Here is a 27210-nt window from a genome sequence, read left to right as displayed (position 1 = left end):
CAATAGCGAAATATTTTTTTTCGTTTTAAGCTTAATTGTATATTCAATTTAAGCATTACTCGCTTTAAAATTTATTCATTGATCTTTAGTATTACTTGTTGTATGTTTTTTTGCTATGATTGTTTATTTAATTTTTGTTCGTTTTGGGTTTCATTTATTCTTAAATAGTAATTTCTGGTCATTTTGAGTTGGAATTTTACCAGGTATTATTATCTGATGATCTTAAGTTTAAAATGGCCTTTACTTTTCTTTGAAAAACTTCTTTTTCGGAAAGTTTTTTTTAATTAATTTTTTTCGTTTTTGATTGAAATTTTTTTTTTAAATACCTTATTTCAAAATCAAACTTTTTTTCAAAATCAAATGTTCATCAAAGTATCAAAACTAGTATCAAAGTAACAATATCAAATTAAAAAAATGGGTTTGTGTCAACGTCAGAGTTTTTATTATCTGATGTTTGAGCTATTTTTAACAAATTGGCCATCTCAAAATTTTTATCGGATGGGTTTGGGGGAAAAGGGCATGGGGGGGGGGGCTAATTGCGCTTCGGTCTCTTTGAATCTTTAAAAGTGAACTACAACTTTCCATTTTCAATTAAATGAGCCCTCTCTGAAGTTTATACGAGCATCGCTTCTATAAGAACTATATATGCCCCCAGGGCATAACTTACGACGCCTGTCCCCGGGCCCTGGGGGTTGTGTCGTCCCCGGAGTTTTAAAACGTGATGTTTGAACTATTTTTAACAAAATGGTCGCCTCAAAATTTTTATCGAATGGGTTTGGGGAAGAAAAAGGCGTGGAAGGGGACAGGCTAGTTGCCCTCCGATCTCTTTTGAATCTGAGAAAGTAAACTAGAAATTTTAATTTTAAATCAAATGAGCCCTCTCTGAAGTTTATACGAGCATCCCTTTCATAGGAACTATATACGGCCCCAGGACCTAACTTACAACGCCTGCCCCTCCGGGCCCTGGGGGGTTGTGTTGGCGCCGGAGTTTTTGTTATCTGACCTTTGAACTATTTAAAAAAAAATGGTATCTCAAAATTTCTATCGGATGGGTTTACAGAAAAAAGGGCGTGGGGGTGGGGCTATTTGCCCTCCAATCTCTTTTGACTCTTAAAATTGCACTAGAAATTTCAATTTCCATTCAAATGAGCCCTCTCTGAAATTTATACGAGCATCCCTTTCATAAGAACCATATATACCACCAGGGCATAACTTGAAGTGCCTGCCCCCGGGCAATGGGGGGTTGTGTCGACACGGGTGTTTTTGTTATCTGACCTTAGAACTATTTTTAACAAAATGTCTATCTCAAAATTTTCGTTAGATGGGCTTGGAAAAAGAAGGCGTGGGAGGGGGGTGGATAGTTGCCCTGGGATCTCTTTTGACTCTTAAAAAGTGAACTCGAACTTTCAATTTCCAATCAAATGATCCCTCTCTGAAGATTATACGAGCATCCCTTTCATAAGAACCATATATGCCCCAGGCCATAACTTACAATGCCTGCCCCCGGGCCCTGGAAGTTATGTCGAAACCTGAGTTTTTGTTATCTCACTTTTGAACAATTTGTAACAAAATGGCTATCTGAAAATTTTTATCGGATGTATTTGGGGAAAAAAGGCCGTGGGGGCTAGTTGCCCTCCAATCTCTTTTGACTCTCAAAAACTGAACTAGAACTTTCAATTTCCAATCAAATGAGTCCTATCTTAAGTTTTTACTAGCATCCCTTACATAATAACCATATATTCCCCCAGGGCATAACTTACAATGCCTTCCTTCTGGCCCTGGGGGGGGGGGCTTTATCGACCCCGGAGTTTTCGCTATATGGTCTTTGAGCTATTTTGAAAAATATGGCTATCTCAAAGTTCTTATAGGATGGGTTTGAGGAAAAAGGGCGTGGGGGGGGCTAGGTGCCCTCCGGTCTCTTTTGACTCTTAAAAAGTTAACTAGAACTTTCAATTTTCAATCAAATGAGCTCTCTTTGAACTTGTACAAGCTTCCCTTCCAAAAGAACCATATATGCCTCCAGGGCATAACTTACAACGCCTGTCCCCGTGTTCTGGGGGTTTTGTCGCCACCGGAGTTTTTGTTATATGATATTTGAACAATTTTTAACAATCTGTTTTTAAAAAGGCGTGGGGGGGGGGCGGATAGTTACCCTCAGATCACTTTTGGCTATTAAAAAAGGCACTAGAAGTCTCCATTTTCCAATCGAATGATCTTCCTTTTGAAGTTTATATGACGACCGCTTCCATATGAAGTGCCTCTCGGAAAAAAAATTATTATAATAATAAAACATTGGATCCTTATGGCCTTTACTATAGGCAACGCTATAGCGTTGCCTCTGAAAATGGCCGAATTGCATAACTTAGATCACCTTTCGCCAAGGGCCCCTTCCGAAGCTTCTACGACAACTTCATCCATACGAAGTGCCTTGGTGAAAAAACTAATAATGCATAGAGTCCATTTCGCTCTTCACTTAGGCAGCGCTATTGCGCTGCCTATAATAACTTCTGCATTTTTTTTACTTGGTCATTCAAATGTTCCTTGTCGAAGATAGACCCTACCTAGGCATAAATTTGTCATCTAAATAAGACGTCTATACCACAAAAAAAACAAAAACTTTAGTTGGAAAAAATGTTGTAACTCAAGAGCTATTCGTTCTTTTATGATGTGATTGGTAAAAAAAAATCTGACGATTGACGTAAAAGAAATAAACCAGTGGAAAAGTCCACTTTTTAACACGGATATTTTTGACAATAATCTCTTTTTTCTCTTTGTTTATATGCTCACAATGGCAAATTAATGATGAATTATCCAATTTTTCTTCTTCCCTGATACTAACTGAAATTCCACGGGAAAGGAGAAGGCATTTGAATGGCCCCAATTAGTAATCCAATTTTGCTGGAACAGTCAATATTAGACCGGATCTCCAACAGTCTTTAAGTCTCTGAAGGATTGAAAAATAGTTTCCTCCAAGGGGCTATACACTAAGTTGATTTGTGTGCATCGGACGCTTGGAGGGGCACAAGTCTATGGCGGAAAGTGAACGAAACGAACAAGAGTGAAACCTTTTATTAGACAGTGAAACCAATGCATATAAAAGCTCTAGATATTTCGATGACATAGGCAGTCATCATCGTCGGTAAAGAAACCAACGTATTACTATTAAATATTAACTTATATAACTAAACATAACTAATGAATAATTAAACAAAATAATAACTTCCGGGTCAAAGCAAAACATACCAACGTGGAAAATGAAATATTTTCAGAGATGTTATAATTCAATTTAAAAAAGAAAAAAAAAAGAAAATACAATAGCAACTAACCTTTGAGTGTTGGATTTGAAGAACAAAAAACAAAGTTTTCTCTGAGTTTCGGATATATTTTATGTAAATAGAAGGGATCAGAACGTCTTAAAAAAAAAAATGTTAATGAATTGGAAGTTAGTATAGATTTCACTATGAAGATACAACATTGAACCAATTGAATAAGTAGATAAAATATTGAATAAGTAAATTGTATCCCCCGTCAATAGAGAACCACACTCTAAGAAATACAGTTTAGGCAAGAACTAACTCAAAGGAAGATGCATTTAATCCTGCGACTAAATATGTATAATGTATTGATTTAAATCTACCGACCAAGAGAATTAAACGTCTAAATGGCATTAAGATGTATATGTGGTAGGCTGATAGCTCAACCAACACCTTCTCTTTACACTCGAGTTTGAATTTTTCAAGAATACTCTAACATAAGAGAAGTGTGATAATCGCTTTTAACATCTTTTATCACAATACTTCAATTACTATTGGGCTATACTTCATATTCAGTATAGTGACAATCAAAAATGTTTTTAGAAAACACTCGCCAGATTTTAGCTCGGAAAGTGGGGGAATCAGAGGGCAATAATCTAGCATCCCTTATATAATATACTTCATGTTGGTTTTAAATTGTATTGCCACTTTATTTGATAAAAATTGACATTTTTCTTTTAATTTTAAAAAAATTGAAGACTGATTTAATTTTGAATTATGTTGGAAAGTAGAGACGCTTAATAAGCTTTTAAATCTTGTCATACAGATATCCAGGAACTACCCACGGACCCGGTTTTGAATGGTCCATAGACAATGATCTCATCTTAAGTAAAGGGTCACTATTATGTCTAAAAAGGAGCCAAAAATTTTATGATCAGAGGTGTTTGCCTAGTTTAGGAACGCGCAAGGATAAAAAAAAATTCTGAATAAGGACAATTAGGAAAACGGTACCGATGCAAGATCATTAGCTGAAGGAGGGAAGAGGGTTGACAGTTTTCGAGAGAAAAAAGGATTGAGTAGGTGTGTTTCAGGTGGCCAACCTTCCGCGGGAGATTATAGTCATAGTTAGCGATACTAGTGATAGGGACATTTTAAGTATTTTTTTTTGGCATTATTAAGCATGCTATTATTTTTAACCTTAATAAGCTATATATATTTTCTGGATATACGCGTAAAAATTGTAATTTTCAGAAAATAATTTTATTATTATAGAAAAACAAGTTTTTTTTAGCTGACAGTAAGGAGCAACATTAAAACTTAAAACGAACAGAAATTATTTTTATATGAAAGGGACTGTCCCCTCCTCAACGCCTCGCTCTTTAAGCTAAAGTGTTATATTGTTTTAAAAATTGGAGACAGATTGTGAGACAGAGTCAAACTTTAGCGAGGGATTGACTAGGGGGCGAACCCAATTATATACGTAATAGTTTTCTGTTCATTTTAAGTTTTGATGTTGAAAAGTTTCTAGTTGAAAAGTTTTTCAGTTGAAAACTTGTGTTTTTTTTATTTAATTTTTGATCATTTTTTAATAGTGCTGGGAAATCCGGGGCCGCCTTCATAACAATGTCCCTTCCCCCCTGAAAACTTCCTCCATGGAATCCTCCCGTGTAGCCCACGACCCCCCTACTACCGGAAAAAATCCCCCCTGAAAACTGCTATATACTTCTCAATAACCAATGCTATATGTAAACATTGGGCAAAGTTCATAACTTGCAGCCCTTCCCCCGGGGACTCTGGGGGATTAAGTCAGCCTCAAAGACGTAGTTATTATATTTTTTGACCATGCTGAACAAAGTGGCTACCTCAAAATTTTGATCAGGTGAGTTTGGGAAAAACTGAGCGTGGGAGGGGGTCTAGTTTTGTCACTTAAAAAGGGCAATATAACTTTTAATTTACGTTCGAATGAGCCCCCTCTCGATATTATAAGACAACTGGGTCGATACAATCTCCCATGAGAAAAAAACAAAAGAACAAAAAAAACAAACAAACAAAAAACAATTAAACACGCATCCGTGATCTTTCTTCTTGTAAAAAATACAAAATTCCACACTTTGTAGATACCTCTGCAGTAGGATTCTCTGATTCGCTGAATCTGATGGTGTGACTTTCATTAAGGTTCTATGACTTTTAGGGAGTGGTTCCCCTTTTTTTTAGAAAATAAGGCAATTTTTCGCTGGCTTGTAACTTTTGATGGATAAGACTAAACTTAATGAAATTTATATATTTGAAATCAGCATAAATATCTGGTTCTTTTGATTTATCTACTGGTATCTATATTCCGTTTTTTTTAGAGTTTCGGTTACTATTACCTTAAATTACCTTAAATCGCACTTGCTAGCGATATGGACGAGTCCAGTGTACGCCAGTTAGTGATGATAGGGCCGCGGGACAACTATTGAGCCGGATCGCTCCTTACTGACAGTTCGTTACCACGAACTGTTTGATTCAATATTATTTTTTGCTCAGAAGTAAAACTTTCTTCTATTTTTTTTTGCTCTTTATGGCGTTGTACCTCATTCACACAACAACCTTTAAGCACTGATGGATTAGCTGAAAGGAATTTGTTTATTTTGCTGTGATAATCAATTTGCCTTCTTGAACTGGCTGAAAATTGCCCTCGTTTCTGGGTTTCTTAATTGTTTTTGTTTTTATTATCAGAGGCCTATAAGTACAAGTTTTTAGCTTCAAAATTTACTATTAAATTGATGAACTTTTAATTACCATTAAGCTGATATATTTTTTATTTCCATTAAATTGACTAATTTTTACAGGAATCAGGAGACCGTCCAATCATCTCATCAATCCTCCAGTCTTTCCAGAACTACAGCGCCACTACCCCAGCTCCAAGTGAAGTGGAGGCAGCACAACCATCGTCGAAAAAGGCTGGTCTAGGTTGGATGTCAGGGGTCTACTTTCCATGCATGCAAAATATTTTTGGAATTATTCTTTTTATCCGATTTACTTGGCTGGTGGGAACTGCTGGCGTTATTCAAGCATTTTTTATTGTTTTTGGATGTTGTTGTGTGGTAAGGTTTTTTCTTTTATCTGTCAGACATCATATGTATAGGAGATAAGAAAGTGGATGTGAAACACATAATTATCAAAATAGTTCACAGAATATGCTGTCAGGAGTAGCAATGTTTTTGTGAAGTTCTCTGACGTGCCACAAATTAGAAACGTCACTAGGGCCAGATCGTGCCTTACGTGTCTAAGATAAATCACCCACAGATATATAAATTGACTTCCTTTGAAAAATGCAAGGCGTATTTCTGACTTGCTTTTGTAGCTAGAAATAGGAATCATGATTGCCTAATAATAGATAACCTAATAATAATAATAATAATAATAAAAATAATAATAATAATAATAACCTAATAAAAAGCAAACTCGTGCTCGTAGTAAATGAAAATTTAAAAACGCACTTAAAAAAATAACTGTCATGTGAGGAGGAATCGCCATTTGAAGCTGATTCAGGAATGGTAACTATTATGCCTATCAATCTTGATAATAAAAGTTGGTTACGAAAACATACATTTTTGAGAATTTCGTAAAATCGCCTGAAACCCTGCAAAATCGTGATGGGTTAAAATCATAACTAACATTGAAATCACCATTGTCAATAATCCAATTTAGGAGAATTAAAGTCGTAACTACCCCTTTAAGCATTAAAAGCCCAACAATGGCCTCTAACATAAATACATTATTTTATTATTGTTTGTTTTGTAAGGCTTAGAATGGTAGCTATGATTTTTTTGGGAGATTTCTTACTTCTTTTGGAGAAATCTCTTTCTATCCATCTCCAATAAGTGTTTGTTTCTTAAGCAAAGCGTTCTACTATTAAAGCTGTTGTTTTATGATACGCTCATCCTTTTTCTGTGTCGCAATCCTCTTAAATTTCATAGTACAATTTTGTACTCTGTTTAGAATACTGAACAAAACGTTTTTGAAATACTACTTTATATACCACAGTTGTTAATTCACTAGAAAATATTTCAAAATCCTTTCTAAGACTAACCTGTAAATGCTTCTTAAACATTTGCGGTGTTGACACCTCGGTGTTGACACCTCTGACTGATAGTCTGTGTTCCAAATATAAAATAATTCTGTGTTCATATAACTCTGTGTCCTAAAGTTTATAAATATAAGAAATTGCTCTTTTTCTAGTTTTCTAGGACAGAATAACCAGGGCCCGGTTTAAAAACTTAGAAGCCCAAAATTCCAGTAAATATCCAATTTTTTTGAAATTTTGGTGGTTTTTGATGTCGAACATAGTTCAAAGGAGTTTCAAGGGGGTTAAAAAGACTTTTACTTGTATGAGGAGCATGGTTGCCACCTGTAGCACGAAAGTGCTATTTTAGCACGATTACAGTCAAATTTGTGACTGTAGCACTGAAAATCACTGTGTAGCACGTACATTTTTGCAATTATAGCACTTTAGGAACTGACGGTCATGGCAACCCTGATGGGGAGGGGAGCAGTTTTAAAAACATAGCAAAAGAGCACTTTTTGTCACTATTGTCCAAGTTCATTTTTTTCTTTGCGCAAACTGAGGCTGACAATTGAAATTTAGTCTTCAGCCAGCCAGGATAAAAGAAATATCAAGAAAAGTCATAAAAAAATATTCCCTTATCTGGATATCCCAAAATTTTCAAAAATCGGATTTGCCCCATCCGGGAATTTTCCTCTGATATAGATCTAGGGTTAGAACTCCGGTATAGAAATAGACGCAAACAATTCAAAACTCCAAGTGGGAACTGTTTGCAAATATGCTCGTTCTTAAGAGCTTTAACTTTAAGGGCCTAAAAGAAGACAGCTAATTTCTTGACTTTTACTTTAAATATTGTTCTGTTTAATTCTAAACTATTCGTTTGTAAATGCAGAAATATACTCTCCTATTGAAAGAAATTCTTGTTAATCTATTAATGTCCAAGAAATTTTTAAGTTTGATTTAGTTTCATGTAGATTTTTGCTATTGGATAACACGGTAAAACGAAAAAATTTTGGGCTTATTGGTCCCAAAACTTATTATTCTTTCATATTTAGTTATAAAAAAAACTACGGTAGTTTCATAGTTTTATAGTCTAAAAAAAGAGATGAACTGTTAATACGCTTGAATCTTCAAAGGCTAAACATTTATACTCTTTTCAGACTATGCTTACTGCCATTTCTATGTCTGCCATCGCGACCAACGGCGTAGTTCCTGCTGGAGGGCCGTATTACATGATATCAAGGAATCTAGGTCCAGAACTTGGTGGGGCAATAGGTCTTCTATTTTATGTTGGTACCACTTTTGCAGCAGCCATGTATATTGTGGGAGCGGTTGAGATTCTGATTGTAAGTACAGTCCTCTACTTTGTTGAAGGTTATCATAGCTTTGTATCTCAATGCATTTTGATAAGTTTTTTCAAAAATAGGTCTTGTGCTGCCCCTAGATTCTAAGCAACAGCTTCAAGCTGTTGCATAGATTGGCATAAATTCGACATGAACCCCGTTAGCACAGTAGAATTTATGTGGAACTGAGAAAGTATAAAATTATGGGCACTAGTAGGAGACTGCACTAGTTACGAACTTTTTAGGGTCCATTCATAGGGCTAGGACCATTATCCTCCTCCTTTAGAGTTGAAACATTGTCAGATCAAGAAACAAGAGAGGAAATCTTGGAATTGAAAAGACCCAGAATTTTTCTGCTTCTTTCCCTAAAAGCTCTTGGATTAAATAATACCAAATTCTGAATTTTTTTTTTACTTAAAGTTACGGGCTGATATGCTATTCCAAATATATATACTCAGGCATGTTCATGGTTTAAGTATTTAAGTGAAAAAAAAAAGATTAAAAACGCATACTATCTACAGTAAAAAAAAAAAAGCCCAAAAACCTTTTATGCAATTTAGCACAAAGTTTGTGCCCCTTTTTGGTGGTATTTTACATATTAATTTTAACATATTATCAAAGAGCATAAAGATATACTCTTTCAAAATAGATAAGCTTTTTTGTTGTTTTTTTTTAACTTTATTTTTAGAGTTCCATGCACGATGGTCCTGGTCACTCTTTACTTATCATTTTTCACCATAAACATTTTGAATAACCATGCCTCAATTTAGAAACTATACTTTAGGTCCCAAAGCCCCAAAAAGTGGTGCAATAACTGTGATGGACCTTAGAAATTGCACCACTTTACTACTGTTTCTCGACTATAGCATTTATGACAATGTTTCACAGCTATTGCAGCACGTTACTACAATATTTCGACGGGAACTCTTACGACCATCTTTCTTGCAATTTAGTACTTAAGCTAATTTAAAATTATTAGCAAATGGAATTAAATTATAAAGTTTTAATTATAAATTAATTATAAAGAGTAGATATGACGAAAGCATTATCATTCCTAAAAATATGTCATGGAAAGCACATTCAGATATAATAGCATCTAAATTGTCAAGATCTGTGGGAATGCTATACCAAGTGAAAAACCGTGAGCCACATAGACAAAATCCTTTGTTGTATGGTGAAGTAACTCTGTGTCAGGTTATAAAAAACGTCCCAAGAGTCCAAAACAAAGCTGTTAATCTTCTGTCTCCTAAAGTTTTGACTCACCATAATATTAATAAGTTTATACATTAAGAACCAAATACCTAACATTTCAAAAACTAGATGTAATAAAGTTGGTATTTTCAAGCATTTTAAAGTTGGTAAATATTTGGTAAATATTTGTTTGTAAATATTTCAAGGTATTTTAAAGTTGGTAAATATTTGAGCCACCTGCTTTCCTCTTCTTTTGAATTATTTTTCTTCGTTAATAGTGACCTTCATAGTCATGATACATGAGGAGCCTCAAATCTTGTACACTCATTTTGAAATGCGACTAAAATTTCTCTTCTCTCCCCCCCTCTGCCAATGGACCATCCCCACACGGAAATGTTCTTCCCCATGAAAACTTATATGTTTTCACCAAAAATGATCACCAAAAAATAAAACAAAACCTAAAAGTTCACATGGCATCAACCTTTTGAAAATAATTCCCGTAAACAATCCGATCGAATCCTAACCCCGTAAACACAAAACTAAAACCCTAGCTGCACATTCTTTCCACGTTGAACTGGGATCTGATGGATATGAATGGTAAACACAAGCATGTTTCGTCACAAAGAGCAGATCAAGTACGGACAGCTGCAACCATAACTGGCACAGTTGATGTGCCATGACAGGCACAGATAGTTTCGCAGGAAACTATCTGTCCACCTAGCAATAAGACTGATGACAAGTAAAATATAAAATATTCGTCCACACAACGAAGGTCAAACCAGGCTCGCACCATAGAAAGTCAAACTACGCGCCTAGTTTGTACTTTCCACCAGGTTTGGCTAGGCTTCGACACCTCTTTCCGAGAATTTTTGTATCGTCCTTCTTCCTCCTGGAAAATTCGAAAACTGGACCCTGAAAATCCATAGGAACTTGTTTGCCTCTCTCCAAAAGATGTTGAATATGCACTAGACACTGAACGAGTCAAGGCAACACCCACGTCTGCAACTAAAAGAACTAAATATCTTCAATATCTTCTGAAATTCTGGATCTGTTGCTGGTTCTAATCTGCAAATATATAAACGACGACATCTATTTACTTGAATATCTGCTGAATTTCTGCTGCAACAAGAAGACGCAGTAACAGTATAAATATTAACAGTATAAATAGTAACTGAACTTTTAATGGGATACTAGTGAGATGAGAACGCATTCTTGGGGCCCAAGCGGTACCTCCTCTTAGATTTTAAAATTTTATAACTTTTAAAACTTTTCGGGGCTTACTTTTCTCAAATTTTGGTTGAGGCATAGTCAGTTTAGGTCCCCATTATAGCCCCATTTAGGGCCAAACAAATAGCCTATTATCCCTGAAATGGCTGAGAGGAGGTCCTAAGGAATGGCTTAAGGGAAATTGAAGCCTATTGGGAGGGTGTAAAGAGGGAGGCTTTAAATAGATTGGGATGGAGCAGGAGCGTGCATAGCTGTGTTGGCCTTATGTGGCTTTGTTCTTTAGTGAGAATACTTCTCTCCCACAAAGGTTGGAATACGTATTACCCTTCTTTCACAAGTACTAATAGAGCACTTACTCTTTATTCCCCCTAAGTTCGGGTGAGATCGACTAACTCCTCTGCTAGATTTTGATAATATCCAAAATTTTGCTGATAAGTAGTATTCTAGAGCCCCTCCCCCTCCCACCGATTTTGAATCCATAGTAGAATTTTAACGCTTACTATTGTTTCTCAGTCTTTCTTCCGAGTTTGATTGAGACTTGAAAACCCATCCTGGTAGATGCCCTTGTCCTTGTGAGCCCCCTCCTCCCCCCTGTAACAAAGGTGGGAATCTATCCTGATTCTCGAAAGGCACAGTTAGCACGCCAGTCTTTGCGGTGTATCGAGTGTGGGGACATTCTAACAGCTCCATCTGGTTGATGTCCTAGTGACATGAATTTTAGTCTCCTCCCTTTTATTGAAAGTCTTCTCCTCCTAACGACGCAGGATATTGACCGAACACCCAAAAATCCCATCTAGGACTACCAGTTCTTATATCTATTAGGGTTAGTCTTTATTTGACGGCCCCTCCTAGTGAATGGGCTCGTAACGGGATTGTGGAAATACCCCCTCCCCCGTAAGTATGCTAATGGTTGAACTTTTTTCCGTAAAGTTTTTGATATAAGCACTATATGCATATAAAATATAAAAATATTATTATAGGCATATATATCATATCGAAATTAAAAATGTTGTAAAAGACAAAAATAATAAATTCTTGATTTTGAGATCGAATTTTCCAGACTTATTTCATGGAAATCTCGAAGAGGTAAGAGATGCATAATTTTTAGTTTTGGATTTTCTACTCAAATTTTATATTGTATGCTTGCCAAAAAGTTTACTTTCTGAGCTAAGACTGTTTTTGATGCCATGATATTTTACAGAAGTTTTACAGTATGTTCTCCCCAGGAAGTAGATTTTGAAGCCAAGCCTGTATCTTTGTTAAATATTTATTAAGTAAAAGGAATTCTAGAAATTTTCTAGAATTTTTGTCAAATCTAGTAAAATTATCTTCTCATATTCTTAAGCCCCATACTTGAAAATAGCACAGTTGATCAGAACTCAAATAAATTTACGAAGGAATAGATTCACCAAAGCTGAACAACACCGAATTTTTTCAAATAATATGTAAAGAAAAATACATCAGTAAGCGTTTTATGTCTATCTTCATTTTGAAGTATTAAGCTCTTCCCCATCTGTTTTGCTTCGCAAAAGGTTGATGGCTGCGGATTTTTTTTCAATTTTTTTTTCTAACCAGCTTGAAAGGTTTTCCTACTTCTTCCCAGGGCAAAATGTCCTGTCCTGGCGGTCCCACGTCGAGTTCGTGATTTTCACCAACTTGATCTCTTTGATATTGTCAAGGAATCTCCTTTAAGCTCATTAATTAATAGCTCTTTAATTTAACGATATGGTCTTACTTATCTAATACATTTGTTGGAAAATATACCCAACATCTTTTGAGAAAACAGATTCCTTGACGTTAGAAAATTTCGGTAATTATTGATCTGTTAGGAGAATTGAAGGCTCGTGTCCTAATAAATGATCCCATAGAGATCGGGAGTTGTAGAGAATTTCATATCCAATCTCTTACTTATTTAGCTGCTAGATTAGGTTTTACAGATTCAAAACTGAGAACTTTTAGAAATTAATTTCCGCTTTATAAACTTTAATGTCGGATATGAGATAACGATCAAAACTTTATAAGCGAAGAAAAATTATCCCCAGAGACCACCAAGAAATTGATTGGGTAGATCATCTGGATTTCGCCTATTTTGCAATTGTGGGGAGGACTAGAGAGGAACACTGTAACGGCAATGTGAGGAAGGGAAGTACTAACAAGTAGCTTTAGTACCAGAACCATTTATTGTGCTCTTTTGCCTTCTGGCAACACTGCTTTTTGAGAATAGTGACATTGATGAGAGGAAAATAGCGACGAAGACCATACTGCCTTTCCATAACGAACAACAAAAGCACGAAGAACAATAGGGAAATCTTTTTGCACGATAGTGAAGATAATTTGAATGAATATTTTGGCCCTATGTCCAAGGGCCGTCCTCAGCAAGACAAAAATATATAAAAGAAAAAAGACTCACAACAACATGCGATCAATAAAACCAAAAACTAAAAATTTTTCAAAGCAGTCCCAGCATCCTCACTTCAGCGGAGACCAACCAGGTTTTATTGGTCACATGTTGTTGTGAGTCCTTTTTCTTTTATATATTTTGTCTTGCTGAGGACGGCCCTTGGACATAGGACCCGAAATATTCATTCAAATTATCTTTACTGTCTTGCAAAAATATTTCCCTATTGTTCTTCGTACTTTTGTTGTTCATTGATGAGAGGACGAAACTTCCCTGTTGTTCCCTGTTGTTCACGATCCACCGAAGATTCAACAAGATTGCGTAAAGGAAGCCATTCGAATTTCGTTAGCCATTTAGTAAAACTTAAGCTACATCGTACGTACATACGGATCGTCCAAATATGTGATGTGGAACAGTAAAAGCGAGTTCAGTCCAAAAGTTTTCTGACAGCCCCTCACACTGCTAACAGAATCATACGTCATCAGGGGTGCCATTTTATGAAAGTGAAGGGAGACCAAGGGGGGGGGTTACAGATTGTGTAGTATTTTTTTAATGAAGATACACAAAAAATATTCTTTTTAAAATAGGGGCGAGGAGGATATTGCCCTCAATTTCTTCCCCTGTACCTCACATATCGATGGAAGACAGTTGATAGAAGAATATCAAGTTGACACAATGAAAATGAGTTTGAATTTCTGGGTGTACCTTTTAAAATTGTGATTCAAAATTCAAGCTGAGTCTCAGAATTTACTGGACAATTAGGAGTTAATCAATACACACGTGATGAAATTGTGACTGAGGAGGCCTGGATATATTATCAGGGTTCACTTTGACCTTTTCACTAGAACAGTTTCACTAAATAGCTAGCGATGATAAATGAGGCATGTAAAGCACCCCACACTAGGTTGGACTCAATAATGACTAAACTAGGTCATTCTAGGATATAAGGGGAGTTAATTTAAACGGAACCCTTACACAGCTTGTGGTTGGGGAAGGTGTGATCTTATGTTTCTTATTCTCTTGTGACTTGTTGGTACTGCAATTATTTAGCATTATTGGTCATGATTGTAGGTTTCTAAGTTAGGAAATCTTCAGAACCGAGCCGCTGCTCGTACAAAGCAAAATTCTCAATCTGGAAAATATTTTGCTAGTATATTCAGAAGTATTAAATATCCTTTCTAGTGCCGCTTTCCTGAAATTAAAAATAGTGAAAGATAAATTATTATATGCGGTTGAAGAAAATTGGAGTAAAATGTTGAAAATTGATAATTTCATTTTGGATCCCAAATTTGAGGGGAGGTGGCCAAGTTGAAAATCTAGATTCTAATTCTTTGGTATTGCTATATCACTTCTGTTTTTCATTAGCACATGGGTACATATCGCTTACATTCAAAATAAGTCCCGACACATAAGTCTGTTTGCTTGTTAGGTGGCCAAATTTGAATGCAGGCCAAATTTCCAAAAGCAAAAAACTAAAACCCTTGAAAGAACCTTGGTCGCATCTTAATCTTAAAGGCATTTCTAAATGATTCTTTCAGTTTTAACTTAAAAGTCTATCTTTTCCTTTATATGCTTGCTCATCAGCTGAATAATCTTTCTAATTTTCTGCTCTACTATCTCGAGGAAACTTTCATTTGAAGAAATAATGCTCTCATAATTCCTCGCTCGAAGATTAATATCTTTCAACGAAGGAAGCTAAAAGTTTCCTAGAAAGCTGTTAGAAAGCCGCGAGAAACTTTCCATCTTAAGACTAAAAGTAAGTAAATCGATAGGAAGTAAGGCTTTGAAAAGTCAAATGGTAATCAATGTCTACTAGTCAGTTAAGAGTCGACGGGCATCAATTTCAAACTGCTTTCCATTCTGTCTTTCGACCATCGTAAAATTCTCATGTCTTCTCCGCTCTGACAAGACAATTCTTCTTTGAAAAAATAAGTATAGAGAGGGTGAGATGAAAATGGAGATGAAATGTTCTTTGTTGAATAGGTTTGGACAAATTTCAAGGAAAAGGTTTGGACAATATAAAAAACACAAATCGTGATAAAAGGAAATTGTAAATAGGTTAAAGTTATGGTGTAACTAGGATTTTTATCGAAGGAATCGCGGGGGTGGGGGAGATAAAAATACTGAATGAAGATGTAAAATGGTTTTTACTTAAGTGTGCTGTAAGGATTATTGGCTGTCCTTTTTCAATCATTCCATCTGAGAAACCTGAAACCTTCCTTTCTATTCAGTCTCAAGTCAAGATGGAAATTTTTATTATATTTTAATATTTTTATTTGCTATGTTTTTATTATATTTTGATATAATATAACAGCCAATTGTGTTGGACGGTATATTCTAGCCATTCTAATTGTCTAATTCTACAGCATAAGTGTGACGTTAAAAACAAGGATGGGCGGCATATCACTCACAAATATTGACTTTTTTTTATCAAGAGGCACCCAATTGAATAGAATTTGATTCTTTATGTTTAATAACACGAAGCAAAAACATATTGAAAAGGATTAAATGAAACAGGTAAGTAGGAAAACGGTGCAATAAATTCTTCTCCCGGATAAGAATTGAAGTGATTAAATCATATGAAAAGACCTAGGCTGTTAAATTTGGATAAATGTTTTACCAAATAGATGCTTGTTTTATATTAGAATATCATAGTATTATAAATTTTTATAAAAAACAGAATATCGTATCCTTACCTTAGACTTTCGCTACTCGAGTGCCTCTAGAGGCACACTTGGTTTTAATGAATATCCTCCAATATTTCCTCGAGTGGGCCGTTGCGTAGATGTCCTCCCACTCTAGGATTAGTTTCGTCTGAGGGCTCTTCTGTCACGTTCGTGATCGTGTTCTTTGGTCTTCCTTGGTGACGGGTGCCTTCTGGTTGCCAGTGGTGCAAATTAGAAAGCCTGTGATATGGAGAATATGTCCAAGGTATCGCTATCTTCGTTGCCTCACAACGGAGGCAATGTCTGGTTGGCATGTGTGATTGCGGATCTCAACGTTTTTGACATGGTCTCTCCAGCTGATCAGGCGAAGACAGTTATTTTCAAAGGCGGTAAGACGATTTCCCTGTTCCGTGGTTAGCTTTCGGCATTTCAAAGAGGAACTCGAAGCAGACAAAACATTGCTCTGGAACAGTCTGAGTTTTAGCTTCTGTGAATAGTTGACTATCACATAAAAATTGAATATGAAGTACAAGTTTGAGAGAGATGTTGCAGCAGTCATATTTTCAGACACCATCTAAATGGACAGAATTTTGATTTTTAGGACCAAAAACTCCTGGAAGTTGCATAGATCACATGAAATCGTATAGATCACAAGAAATCACATGGTTTTTCACACACTTTAAACATCAACCTTGTATTAAACGAATAGTGCTGACATTAATAATGTAGACAGTAAAATCTAATATGATTTATATTTTCCGTTGTTTTGGTTTTAGGATTGCTCTGTTGTTAGCAGACATTCTACAAAACAAACTATCTATCTATCTTTAGCACTTGCTCTATTTATATTCTTTGTTTTGGCAGTCATAGCCAGAAATATTTTGTTTGTTTTAGCAGTTCCGACAAAGATTGTAGCATGAAGATTATTATATGAACTCATTATTGATAATACCTTTGGCAAATCTTCAGTGTTTCTCTATATATTCTGACGTTTTGATCTATATACATATAAAAAAAACAAGTTTTTTAAACTGAAAGTAAGGAGCGACATTAAAACTTAAAACGAACAGAAATTATTCCGTACATGAAAGGGGCTGTCCCCTCCTCAACGCCTCACTCTTTATTCCGTATATGAAAGGGCTGTCCCCTCCTCAACGCCTCGCTCTTTACGCTAAAGTTTGACTGTCTCACAATTTTTTTTTAAAACAATAAAAAACTTTAGCGTAAAGAGCGAGGCGTTGAGGAGGGGACAGCCCCTTTCATATACGGAATAAAGAGTGAGGCGTTGAGGAGGGGACAGCCCCTTTCATGTACGGAATAATTTCTTTTCGTTTTAAGTTTTAATGTCGCTCCTTACTTTCAGTTTAAAAAACTTGTTTTTTTTATTTAATTTCTGATCGTTTTTTAGTTAATGCAGCTTTTATTTGCATAAAAATTTTACTTTTCTTTTGCTAAATGAATGTCTTTACAAATTAACTTACGTAACTAACTTCTATATTCGTATATTTTTCTTCTGGCAAAAATTCAAAGTTGCAGATTTTTGCAGATATGAGCTTGAAACCTATGTAATAGGGTTTTCTGATACGCTGAATCTGACGTTGTGATTTTCATTAAAATTCTTCCACTTGTAGGGGATGTTTCCCCCTCTTTAAAAAATCGAGTAAATTTCCTCAGGCTTGTTGCCTTTGATGAGTAATACTAAACTTAATAAAATTTATATATTTAGAATCAGCATTATAAACACATTCTTTTGATACATTTATTGACATCAAAATTCCGTTTTTAAAAGTTTCGATTACTATTGAGCCGTATCGCTTGTTTTTTTATTGTTTTTTTTATTACTTATATGTTATTACGTATATGAGGGGGTTCTGCCCTTAGTCAATACCACGCTCTTTACGTTAAATGTTAAAAAAAAAATTTGATTCACAAACCCCTGAATCACAAAGGCCGTTTAATTAGAATAGATAGCTCTTTTGAAAGCACTAAAAAAAAACTGTAGCTTAAAGAGTGAGGTATTGACTTGGGGGAGAACCCCCTTACATACGTTATAATTTCTGTTCGTTTTAAGTTCTAATATTCCTTCTTACATTTCAGTTGAAAAAACTTGGTTTTTTTTATTTAATTTCTGATCGTTTTTTAAATAATGCTTGGAAATCCGGCGCCCCCTTCATAGAAATGTCCCTTACCCCAAAGAAACATCCTCCACGGAAATATTCTCCAGAGTAACTCCCTCCTCTAGCCCCCCTCCAGAAAAAATCCTTCCTGAAAATGGTTGTATACTTCCCAATAACCAATAAATAATGCTGGCAAGTCCGGCGCCCCCTTCATGGCGATTTCACTTCCCCCATTAAAACTTCCTTCATTAACATATCCTCAAAAATATCCCCCGACACACCCGTCACTCCCAATAGAATAAAAAAAAAATCCTGAAAAATTCTGTATACTTCCTAATAACCAATACTATATGTTAACATTGGGTAAAGTTCATATCTTTTAGCCCTCCCTCTGGGTACTTCGGGGGATTAAGTCATCCCAAAAGACATATTTATCATATTTTCGACCATGCTGAACAAAATGGCTATCTCAAAATTTTGATCGGGTGACTTTGGTAAAAAAATAAGCGTGGGAGGGGGCCTAGTTGCCCTCAATTTTTTTTGGTCACTTAAAAAGGGCACTAGAACTTTTAATTTCCGTTCCAATGAGCCCTCCCACGATATTCTAGGACCACTGGGTCGATACGATCACCCCTGGGAAAAAAAAAACAAAAAAAAAACAAACAAACAAACAAATAAACACGCATCCGTGATCTTTCTTCTGGCAAAAAATGCAAAATTCCACATTTTTGTAGATAGGAGCTTGAAACCTCTATAGTAGGGTTCTCTGATACGCTGAATATGATGGTGGGTTTTTCATTAAAGGGCTATAAATTTTAGGGGGTCTTTCCCCCTGTTTTCGAAAATCAGCAAAATTTTGTCAGGCGCGTAACTTTTGATGGGTAGCACTAAACTTGATGAAAGTTATATATTTGAAATCAGCATTGAAATCTGATTCTTTTGATATATTTATTGGTATCAAAAAACCGTTTTTTAGAGTTTTGGTTACCATTGAGCCGGGTCGCTCCTTACTTAAAGTTCGTTACCCCGAACTGTTTGATTTATTGACATCAAAATTCCGTTTTTAAAAGTTTCGATTACTATTGAGCCGCATCGCTTGTTTTTTTATTGTTTTTTTTTATTACGTATATGTTATTACGTATATGAGGGGGTTTTCCCCTTAGTCAATACCAAGCTCTTTACGTTAAAAGATAAAAAAAAATTTGATTCACAAACCCCTGAATCACAAAGGCCGTTTAATTAGAATAGAGAGCTCTTTTGAAAGCACTAAAAAAAAAACTGTAGCTTAAAGAGCGAGGTATTGACTTGGAGGAGAACCCCCTCACATACGTTATAATTTCTGTTCGTTTTAAGTTCTAATATTCCTTCTTACATTTCAGTTGAAAAAACTTGGTTTTTTTTTATTTAATTTCTGATCGTTTTTTAAATAATGCTTGGAAATCCGGCGCCCCCTTCATAGAAATGTCCCTTACCCCAAAGAAACATCCTCCACGGAAATATTCTCCAGAGTAACTCCCTCCTCTAGCCCCCCTCCAGAAAAAATCCTTCCTGAAAATGGTTGTATACTTCCCAATAACCAATAAATAATGCTGGCAAGTCCGGCGCCCCCTTCATGGCGATTTCCCTTCCCCCATGAAAACTTCCTTCATGAACAGATCCTCCAACATAACCCCCAACCCCCCCATCCCTCCCCCTACCACGAAAAAAAACCCCTGAAAACTTCTGTATACTTCCGAATAACCAATACTATATGTTAACATTGGGTAAAGTTCATATCTTTTAGCCCTCCCTCTGGGTACTTCGGGGGATTAAGTCATCCCAAAAGACATATTTATTATATTTTCGACCATGCTGAACAAAAGGGCTATCTCAAAATTTTGATCGGGTGACTTTGGGAAAAAAACAAGCGTGGGAGGGGGCCTAGTGGCCCTACATTTTTTTTTGGTCGCTGAAAAATAGAAATATAAATTTTCATTGAAAGTCCACTTTGCCCGCCCACGAGCTGATCGGCCCACTGGGTTAATCCGAACCCCCCTGGGAACCCAAACCCCCCAACACAAACACAAACAACCACCTAACCCCGCATCCGTGATCTTTCTTCTGGCAAAAAATGGAAAATTCCACATTTTTGTAGATAGGAGCTTGAAACCTCTATAGTAGGGTTCTCTGATACGCTGAATATGATGGTGTGATTTTCATTAAAGTTCTATAACTTTTAGGGGGTCTTTCCCCCTTTTTTTGAAAATCAGCCAAATTTTGTCAGGCGCGTAACTTTTGATGGGTAGCACTAAACTTGATGAAAGTTATATATTTGAAATCAGCATTGAAATCTGATTCTTTTGATATATCTATTGGCATCAAAAACCCGTTTTTTAGAGTTTCGGTTACCATTGAGCCGGGTCGCTCCTTACTTAAAGTTCGTTACCACGAACTGTTTGATTTATTGACATCAAAATTTCGTTTTTAAAAGTTTCGATTACTATTGAGCCGTATCGCTTGTTTTTTATTGTTTTTTTTTATTACGTATATGTTATTACGTATATGAGGGGGCTCTCCCCTTAGTCAATACCACGCTCTTTACGTTAAAAGTTTAAAAAAATATTGATACACAACCCCATCAAACACAAAGGCCTTGTAATTATACTTGATAACTATTTTCAAAGCACTAAAAAAAAACTGTAGTGTAAAGAGCGAGTTATTGACTTGGAGGAGAACCCCCTCACATAAGTAATAGTTTCTGTTTGTTTTAAGTTCTAATATTCCTTCTTACATTTCAGTTGAAAAAACTTGGTTTTTTTTAATTTAATTTCTGATCGTTTTTTAAATAATGCTTGGAAATCCGGCGCCCCCTTCATAGAAATGTCCCTTACCCCAAAGAAACATCCTCCACGGAAATATTCTCCAGAGTAACTCCCTCCTCTAGCCCCCCCTCCAGAAAAAATCCTTCCTGAAAATGGTTGTATACTTCCCAATAACCAATAAATAATGCTGGTAAGTCCGGCGCCCCCTTCATGGCAATTTCCCTTCCCCCATGAACCCTTCCTTCATGAACCGAGCCTCCCATATCACCCCCGAGCCACCCGTACCGCCCACAAGCAGAAGAAAAACCTCCTGAAAACTTCTGTATACTTCCGAATAACCAATACTATATGTTAACATTGGGTAAAGTTCATATCTTTTAGCCCTCCCTCTGGGTACTTCGGGGGATTAAGTCATCCCAAAAGACATATTTATCAAATTTTCGACCATGCTGAACAAAATAGCTATCTCAAAATTTTGATCGGGTGACTTTGGTAAAAAAATAAGCGTGGGAGGGGGCCTTGTTGCCCTCCATTTTTTTTGGTCACTTAAAAAGGGCACTAGAACTTTTAATTTTCGTTCCAATGAGCCGTCCCACAATATTCTAGGACCACTGGTTCTATACAAAAACCCCTGGGGAAAAAAAAACAAAAACAAACAAACAAACAAATAAACACGCATCCGTGATCTTTCTTCTGTCAAAAAATGTAAAATTCGACATTTTTATATATAGGTGCTGGAAACGTCTATAGAACGGTTCTCTGATACGGTGAATATGATGGTGTGATTTTCATTATAATTTTGTGGCTATTTGATGTTGTGCTGCCTTTTTTTCGAAAATAAGCCAAATTTTCTCAGGTGCTTAATTTTTGATGGGTTGCACTAAACTTGATGAAAGTTATATATTTGAAATCAGCATTGAAATCTGATTCTTTTGATATATCTATTGGCATCAAAAACCCGTTTTCTAGAGTTTCGGTTACCATTGAGCCGGGTCGCTCCTTACTTACAGTTCGTTACCACGAACTGTTTGATATATATATATATATATATATATATATATATATATATATATATATATATATATATATATATATATATATATATATATAAAAACTCAAAAACTCAACAAGGATGGGTTCGCATATCACTCACAAATATTGACTTTTTTTTTATCAAAATTTATTAATAATTACCGGTTTTTGGTCCAAGGTGGAAGAAACACCAAAAATTTACAAAATCTAAAATAATTAATCCGGATTCTTTTTAACTCATTTTTCTTAAGAAGGGGAAAAATTCCAGAAGCAAAAAGAATTGAATGGTCTCAAAAAGTTGAGTGGAGCTTGGCCAACGCGAGTTTGTTATATTTACCTCTATTGGCAACAATCTTAGCATATCCTAATTTAATTTTCATATTAATGTCTGAGACTATGCGCTGGCGCAAGCTGGGAAGACTATTAGTAATAGAAATACCGAACTATCGAAGAGAATCGACGAGAGGGATAGTAAATCCATTTCAGCTAAAGGAAGCGCTAAAGGCATTACTAAGAGAACGGAACTCGTATGTCGTTAGACTAACAGAAAGGCCAAGACCTGAGTAAAAAGAGGCCATAGAAGAAACGATCTTAGATAAACCAGATTTAGTACTGTTTTTATGAAGCAGACAACTAGCGTAAGCCAGGTATGAAACATCAGAAAAACCGGAGAGATAGGTAGCCGATATTTTTGCCAGAGCTCCTGAAATACATAAATTAAATAGGGTCGGAGATAAAACTCCACCTTGCCTTAAACCTCTTTTCAATTTAATAATAGAATGAAATCTGGCACAGATTTCAGCCGAAGAAAAGAATTAGAGTACCAGTACCGGAGAAGCAAAATAACCGATAGATTGACACCGCAACCACGAAGAGCAGAAAAAAGCTGATAATGACATACACTGTCAAAAGCTTTTGATAGATCTAAAGTACAAAGATATATGATATTTCCCTTAGAAGAATTTTCAAGGAGCAAAGAAGATAGTACACGATGTGCGTGTTGACAACCTACTCCGGGCTTAAATCCAAACTGGTTATCTCTCGCAAGCATATTATTAGTCACAAAAGGTAGTAATACATGCTCAAGAACTTTACTAAAAGTGCAAGAGACAGTAATAGGCCGGTAAGAAGAGCAAATTAAAGGAGAATTTCCCTTCTTTGAAATTGAAGAGACATTACCACACAAAAAACTCTCCGGTACACTAGAAGTACAAATACACATATGGAGAAGTAGGTGTATATGGTCAATAAGGGGGGGGGAGCAATCTAATAAAAGGTGAAATCTAGATATACCATCATTATCAACATTATCTGATTAAGTTTCTTAATTGCTTCAACTACGCATGAAAGAGAAATGGGAACACAAAGACGCTGAGATAGAGGGGTACTAAAAATACTATAAATAGAATGAGTATACAAAGAATGCACACGGTAATTAACATTAGAAAAAATAGACGAGTAATGGCCATGCCAAGCACATGCAGGAAGACAATCACTACTTGGCACATCACTTCTAATCCACTCAGAATTAATAACTTTTCGTCATTCTCTCTTTGACACTGGAAAATCCATACCATGATAACGCATTGACTTAAGATATTTTTTATATTCACTGCGCGTCTTACGCTTGAGGTCAGATACAATTCCATAAGGTGGTCTATCACATTCATTCCAGACTTGTAACCAAAACATAGCTTTACTTTAAAAAAAAAAATTAAATTAGGATCTAAAGACCAAATAGGTTTTTGCGTACCACATCTAACACGTTGTAGCGGCACTGCAACTGCCTCGACATCTTTTAGACATTTAATTATTTGATTACAAGAGCAATCCAGATCCTTTTTGCAATTCACTTGTATAGAGCTCTGAAGCAGATGATAGGGAACTCGTATAGCAGACAGCAGGCTTGTTATTGTAAACACATAGAGAGGAACATCAGCTCTCTTCCAATTACTTTTTCAAAGCATTTTGAAGACCGAGTTACTTTGCATATACTTGCTGGGTTTAAATTCAGCGTAAGAGTAATTGAGATAGGGAGAAGACCTAGGTCTTGTTCTTCGGCGTGTACTATCATTATTGATGTAGTAATACAGGGTGAGCAAATAATGTGATCAATATTGCTCTTACTGCCTGAATGGTGAATATAAGAAAACCAATGAGCTTTGGGTATAATATGATAATATGGAAGGCAATCTGACAACAAATCACTTCTAACTGATGAGTTATTTATATCCGCATTGAAGTCACCAATGATCATATAATCTAGAGAAATAGACAGAATTTTTTCCACTAAAACCTTCAACATATTACTGGCTTTTGCATATCTTTCCATCGATCTGGAAGAACGGTCATCATAAGGCAAATAAGAATTAGTGAAAACTATAGTGCCAATATGAACAGCCCAAAAACTCATCCGAGTAAAACATCACCGGCGAAACCAAATTAGGATTGCGCTTAAAAACACAAACTAGCCCACCGGATGGACGGCCTCTTGTGGCTCTGGCAGTAGTAAAAACTCATCTTTATGAAGGCTCCGACGCAAATCGTTAATGCTAAAGTCTGTAAGAAGATGCTCCTGTAAACAGACCAAATCAAAATCATTGTAGAGCTCATCAATAACGAAATTCTTATCCTTTGTAACATTAATATTAAACAATATTATGGAAAACTCCAAAGTCATTGCAAAAAGTGGGAGCGAGACATTAGTTCCTTAGATACAGGGCAGGACAGGCTATAAGAAGCATGATTTTTACCACAGTTAGCGCACTTGGGAGCAGCAATACAAGGACTATCCTTAGTAGAAATGTGGCCCAGCACATCTGGCACATTTCGGGACATTGCTGGTGCAAGCATTTTGAAAGTGATAGTATGATCGGCATTTGAAGCAGCATTTAGGTATTTCTTTAAATACGTGAATTTGAAAAAATTCATATACAACTTTAATTCCTTCTTTGAAATAAGCAGACTGAGTGAAGGAGTCTTCAAATTCAGGTTTGACTCACATAGTCTGGCCCAGTCAATTTTCACTTATTATATCTTGCAGTTTATTAATAACTGAAAGGTCGACATCAACTGGGAAACCTCTAAGAATCCCAAAGAAGCGCTTTGATTGTACTTTAACTGTTGCTCCGGTAATAAAGTTCTAAACTGATGTACAAAAATCTTCAGTAGCAGACTTATCAATATTGACATACGATCTGTCATTAACAAGTTTTACGCTACAAACTAATTTGTGCCCAGCTATTTGATCGAGAACAGATTTGCATTTAATCAGATCAGACAGATCTGAAGGCACTTTAGAGACAATAACTGTCGCATGAGTGTCAATTGCTGGGGTAGGTTTGGGAAGTTGGGGAAAATTCAACTGATAATTGTCAATTTTCCCTGACATTTCAACAACCACTTGTTGTAGTTCGTTAAACTTAGAGAGTAAAGAAGACTTTTTTCTTTTTTAAACATAGGTACAAAAGTGTCGCTACTGTCAAGAGTTCTTAACAGAGAAATAATGTCATTAAATGATTAGAAAGTGCATTGTTCCCCTTACGCACTGGGCAATCCGATTCAGGTGCACTTATTTGCCACAGTAAACTTTTAGCTTCTTTGACTATATTCACGTCAAAAAACTCCCTACCATGTCATGGCTATCGCAATCACCGCACAAATAAAACAGTCTCAATATTAATTCAAGAAAAAATACTGAATTAATAAATATCGAAATATAGGTCAAACTAAAACCAAAGTAAATTCCATTTTATAATCCTCTTAAAGTTAACTCAGGTCAACAACTCACTTGGAATAAATTATGACCTCACCAAAATAAATCCAGACAGGAATAATATCCAATTCAATTTTGGTGTTACCTCACCAAAATTGAATATATATATATATATATATATATATATATATATATATATATATATATATATATATATATATATATATATATATATATATATATATATATATATATATATATATAAGTAGGAACCTATCTATAACTCCCATCCCACACCACTGCTGCCATCTACAATTTAGTCTAACTCTGACCCCACAACATATATGGGCATAGACTCCCTAGGGGAAATGGATTTCCGAGAAATTGATTGCGTAACCTAACCTAACCTCTTAAGCTCGTGACCCCACACCATATATGGGCATAGACTAAACCGAGGGGAGAGGATTTCCGAGAAATTGATTGCGTAATCGAAGGGGAGAGTATTTCCGAGAAATTGATTGCGTAACCTAACCTCTTGATTGCGTGACCCCACAACATATATTGGCATTGACTCCCTAGGGGAAATTGATTTCTGAGAACTTGATTGCGTAATCGAAGGGGAACTAAATTTCCGAGAAAATGATTGAGTAATCGAAGGGGAAATAAATTTCCAAGAAATTGATTGCGTAATCAAAGAGGAACTAAATTTCTGAGAAATTGATTACATAATCGGTGGGGGAATTTTATTGATCCGATAACGGGACACAGGATCACGTGTTTCCTTCTAAACCAATCAGAGGGCTGGTTAAATATTAGCGGGAGAGGATTGCAGAGAAAATAAGGAAAGGATTTTTGCTATAGTTTTTATTAGTCTATGAATTGAATTCAAAGGAGTGAGAACAGTTTGACATTACTCATTTGGATATATTTGTGCTGATGATGATAGTGTAATGTTTACACTATTAGAAATTGATAGTGGAGTGGGTAGCAATAATACAAGAGCACCAAACATTGCGGTCGAAATCACGAGAGGATCACGGCTTTGTCTGGAATGGGATGAAGTATATCCAATATATGTGACATCCTTGAGCAAATTTAAAATGGAGGATCAATTATGTTTCGCTGCAAAAGTTGATATAGCACATGTGAATAGACTTCAATGTGCTTTAAGTGCATTAGTGAAACATATTGAAGATAATAAACTGTATCGCTAATTGTACATGTCTACTATTATTTTTGTAATTATTCAATAAAATTGTTTCAAAATCGAAAATGTTCCCTTTCTTTTTGTTAGGTTAGAATGTTAGGCTAACGAATCATGGTCAGTCTAGAGTCAGCAGTCAGATTGAAAGGATTGAAAATGAATAAATTTGAGAGAGAGAGAATTAGATTAAATCTGGTGTCTATGGAAATCATTT

At 35.8% G+C, this 27210-nt stretch overlaps 1 protein-coding gene across 1 annotated transcript in view; it reads left to right on the top strand.

Moving 5' to 3' along the window:
• LOC148947573 (solute carrier family 12 member 4-like) overlaps nucleotides 1-27210 on the top strand; it is a 396387-nt gene that overhangs the window by 130163 nt on the left and 239014 nt on the right. Inside the window, 2 exon segments of the mRNA XM_089095942.1 lie at nucleotides 6086-6340; nucleotides 8463-8648. Of these exon segments, the coding sequence (XP_088952068.1) occupies nucleotides 6086-6340; nucleotides 8463-8648 (441 nt within the window).

The sequence above is a fragment of the Artemia sp. Qi Xiang Cuo genome, chromosome 10, assembly GCF_049724085.1.
Source record: "Artemia sp. Qi Xiang Cuo chromosome 10, ASM4972408v1, whole genome shotgun sequence".
Lineage (NCBI taxonomy): Eukaryota > Metazoa > Arthropoda > Branchiopoda > Anostraca > Artemiidae > Artemia > Artemia sp. Qi Xiang Cuo.
This window is presented reverse-complemented; position numbering and strand designations above follow the sequence as displayed.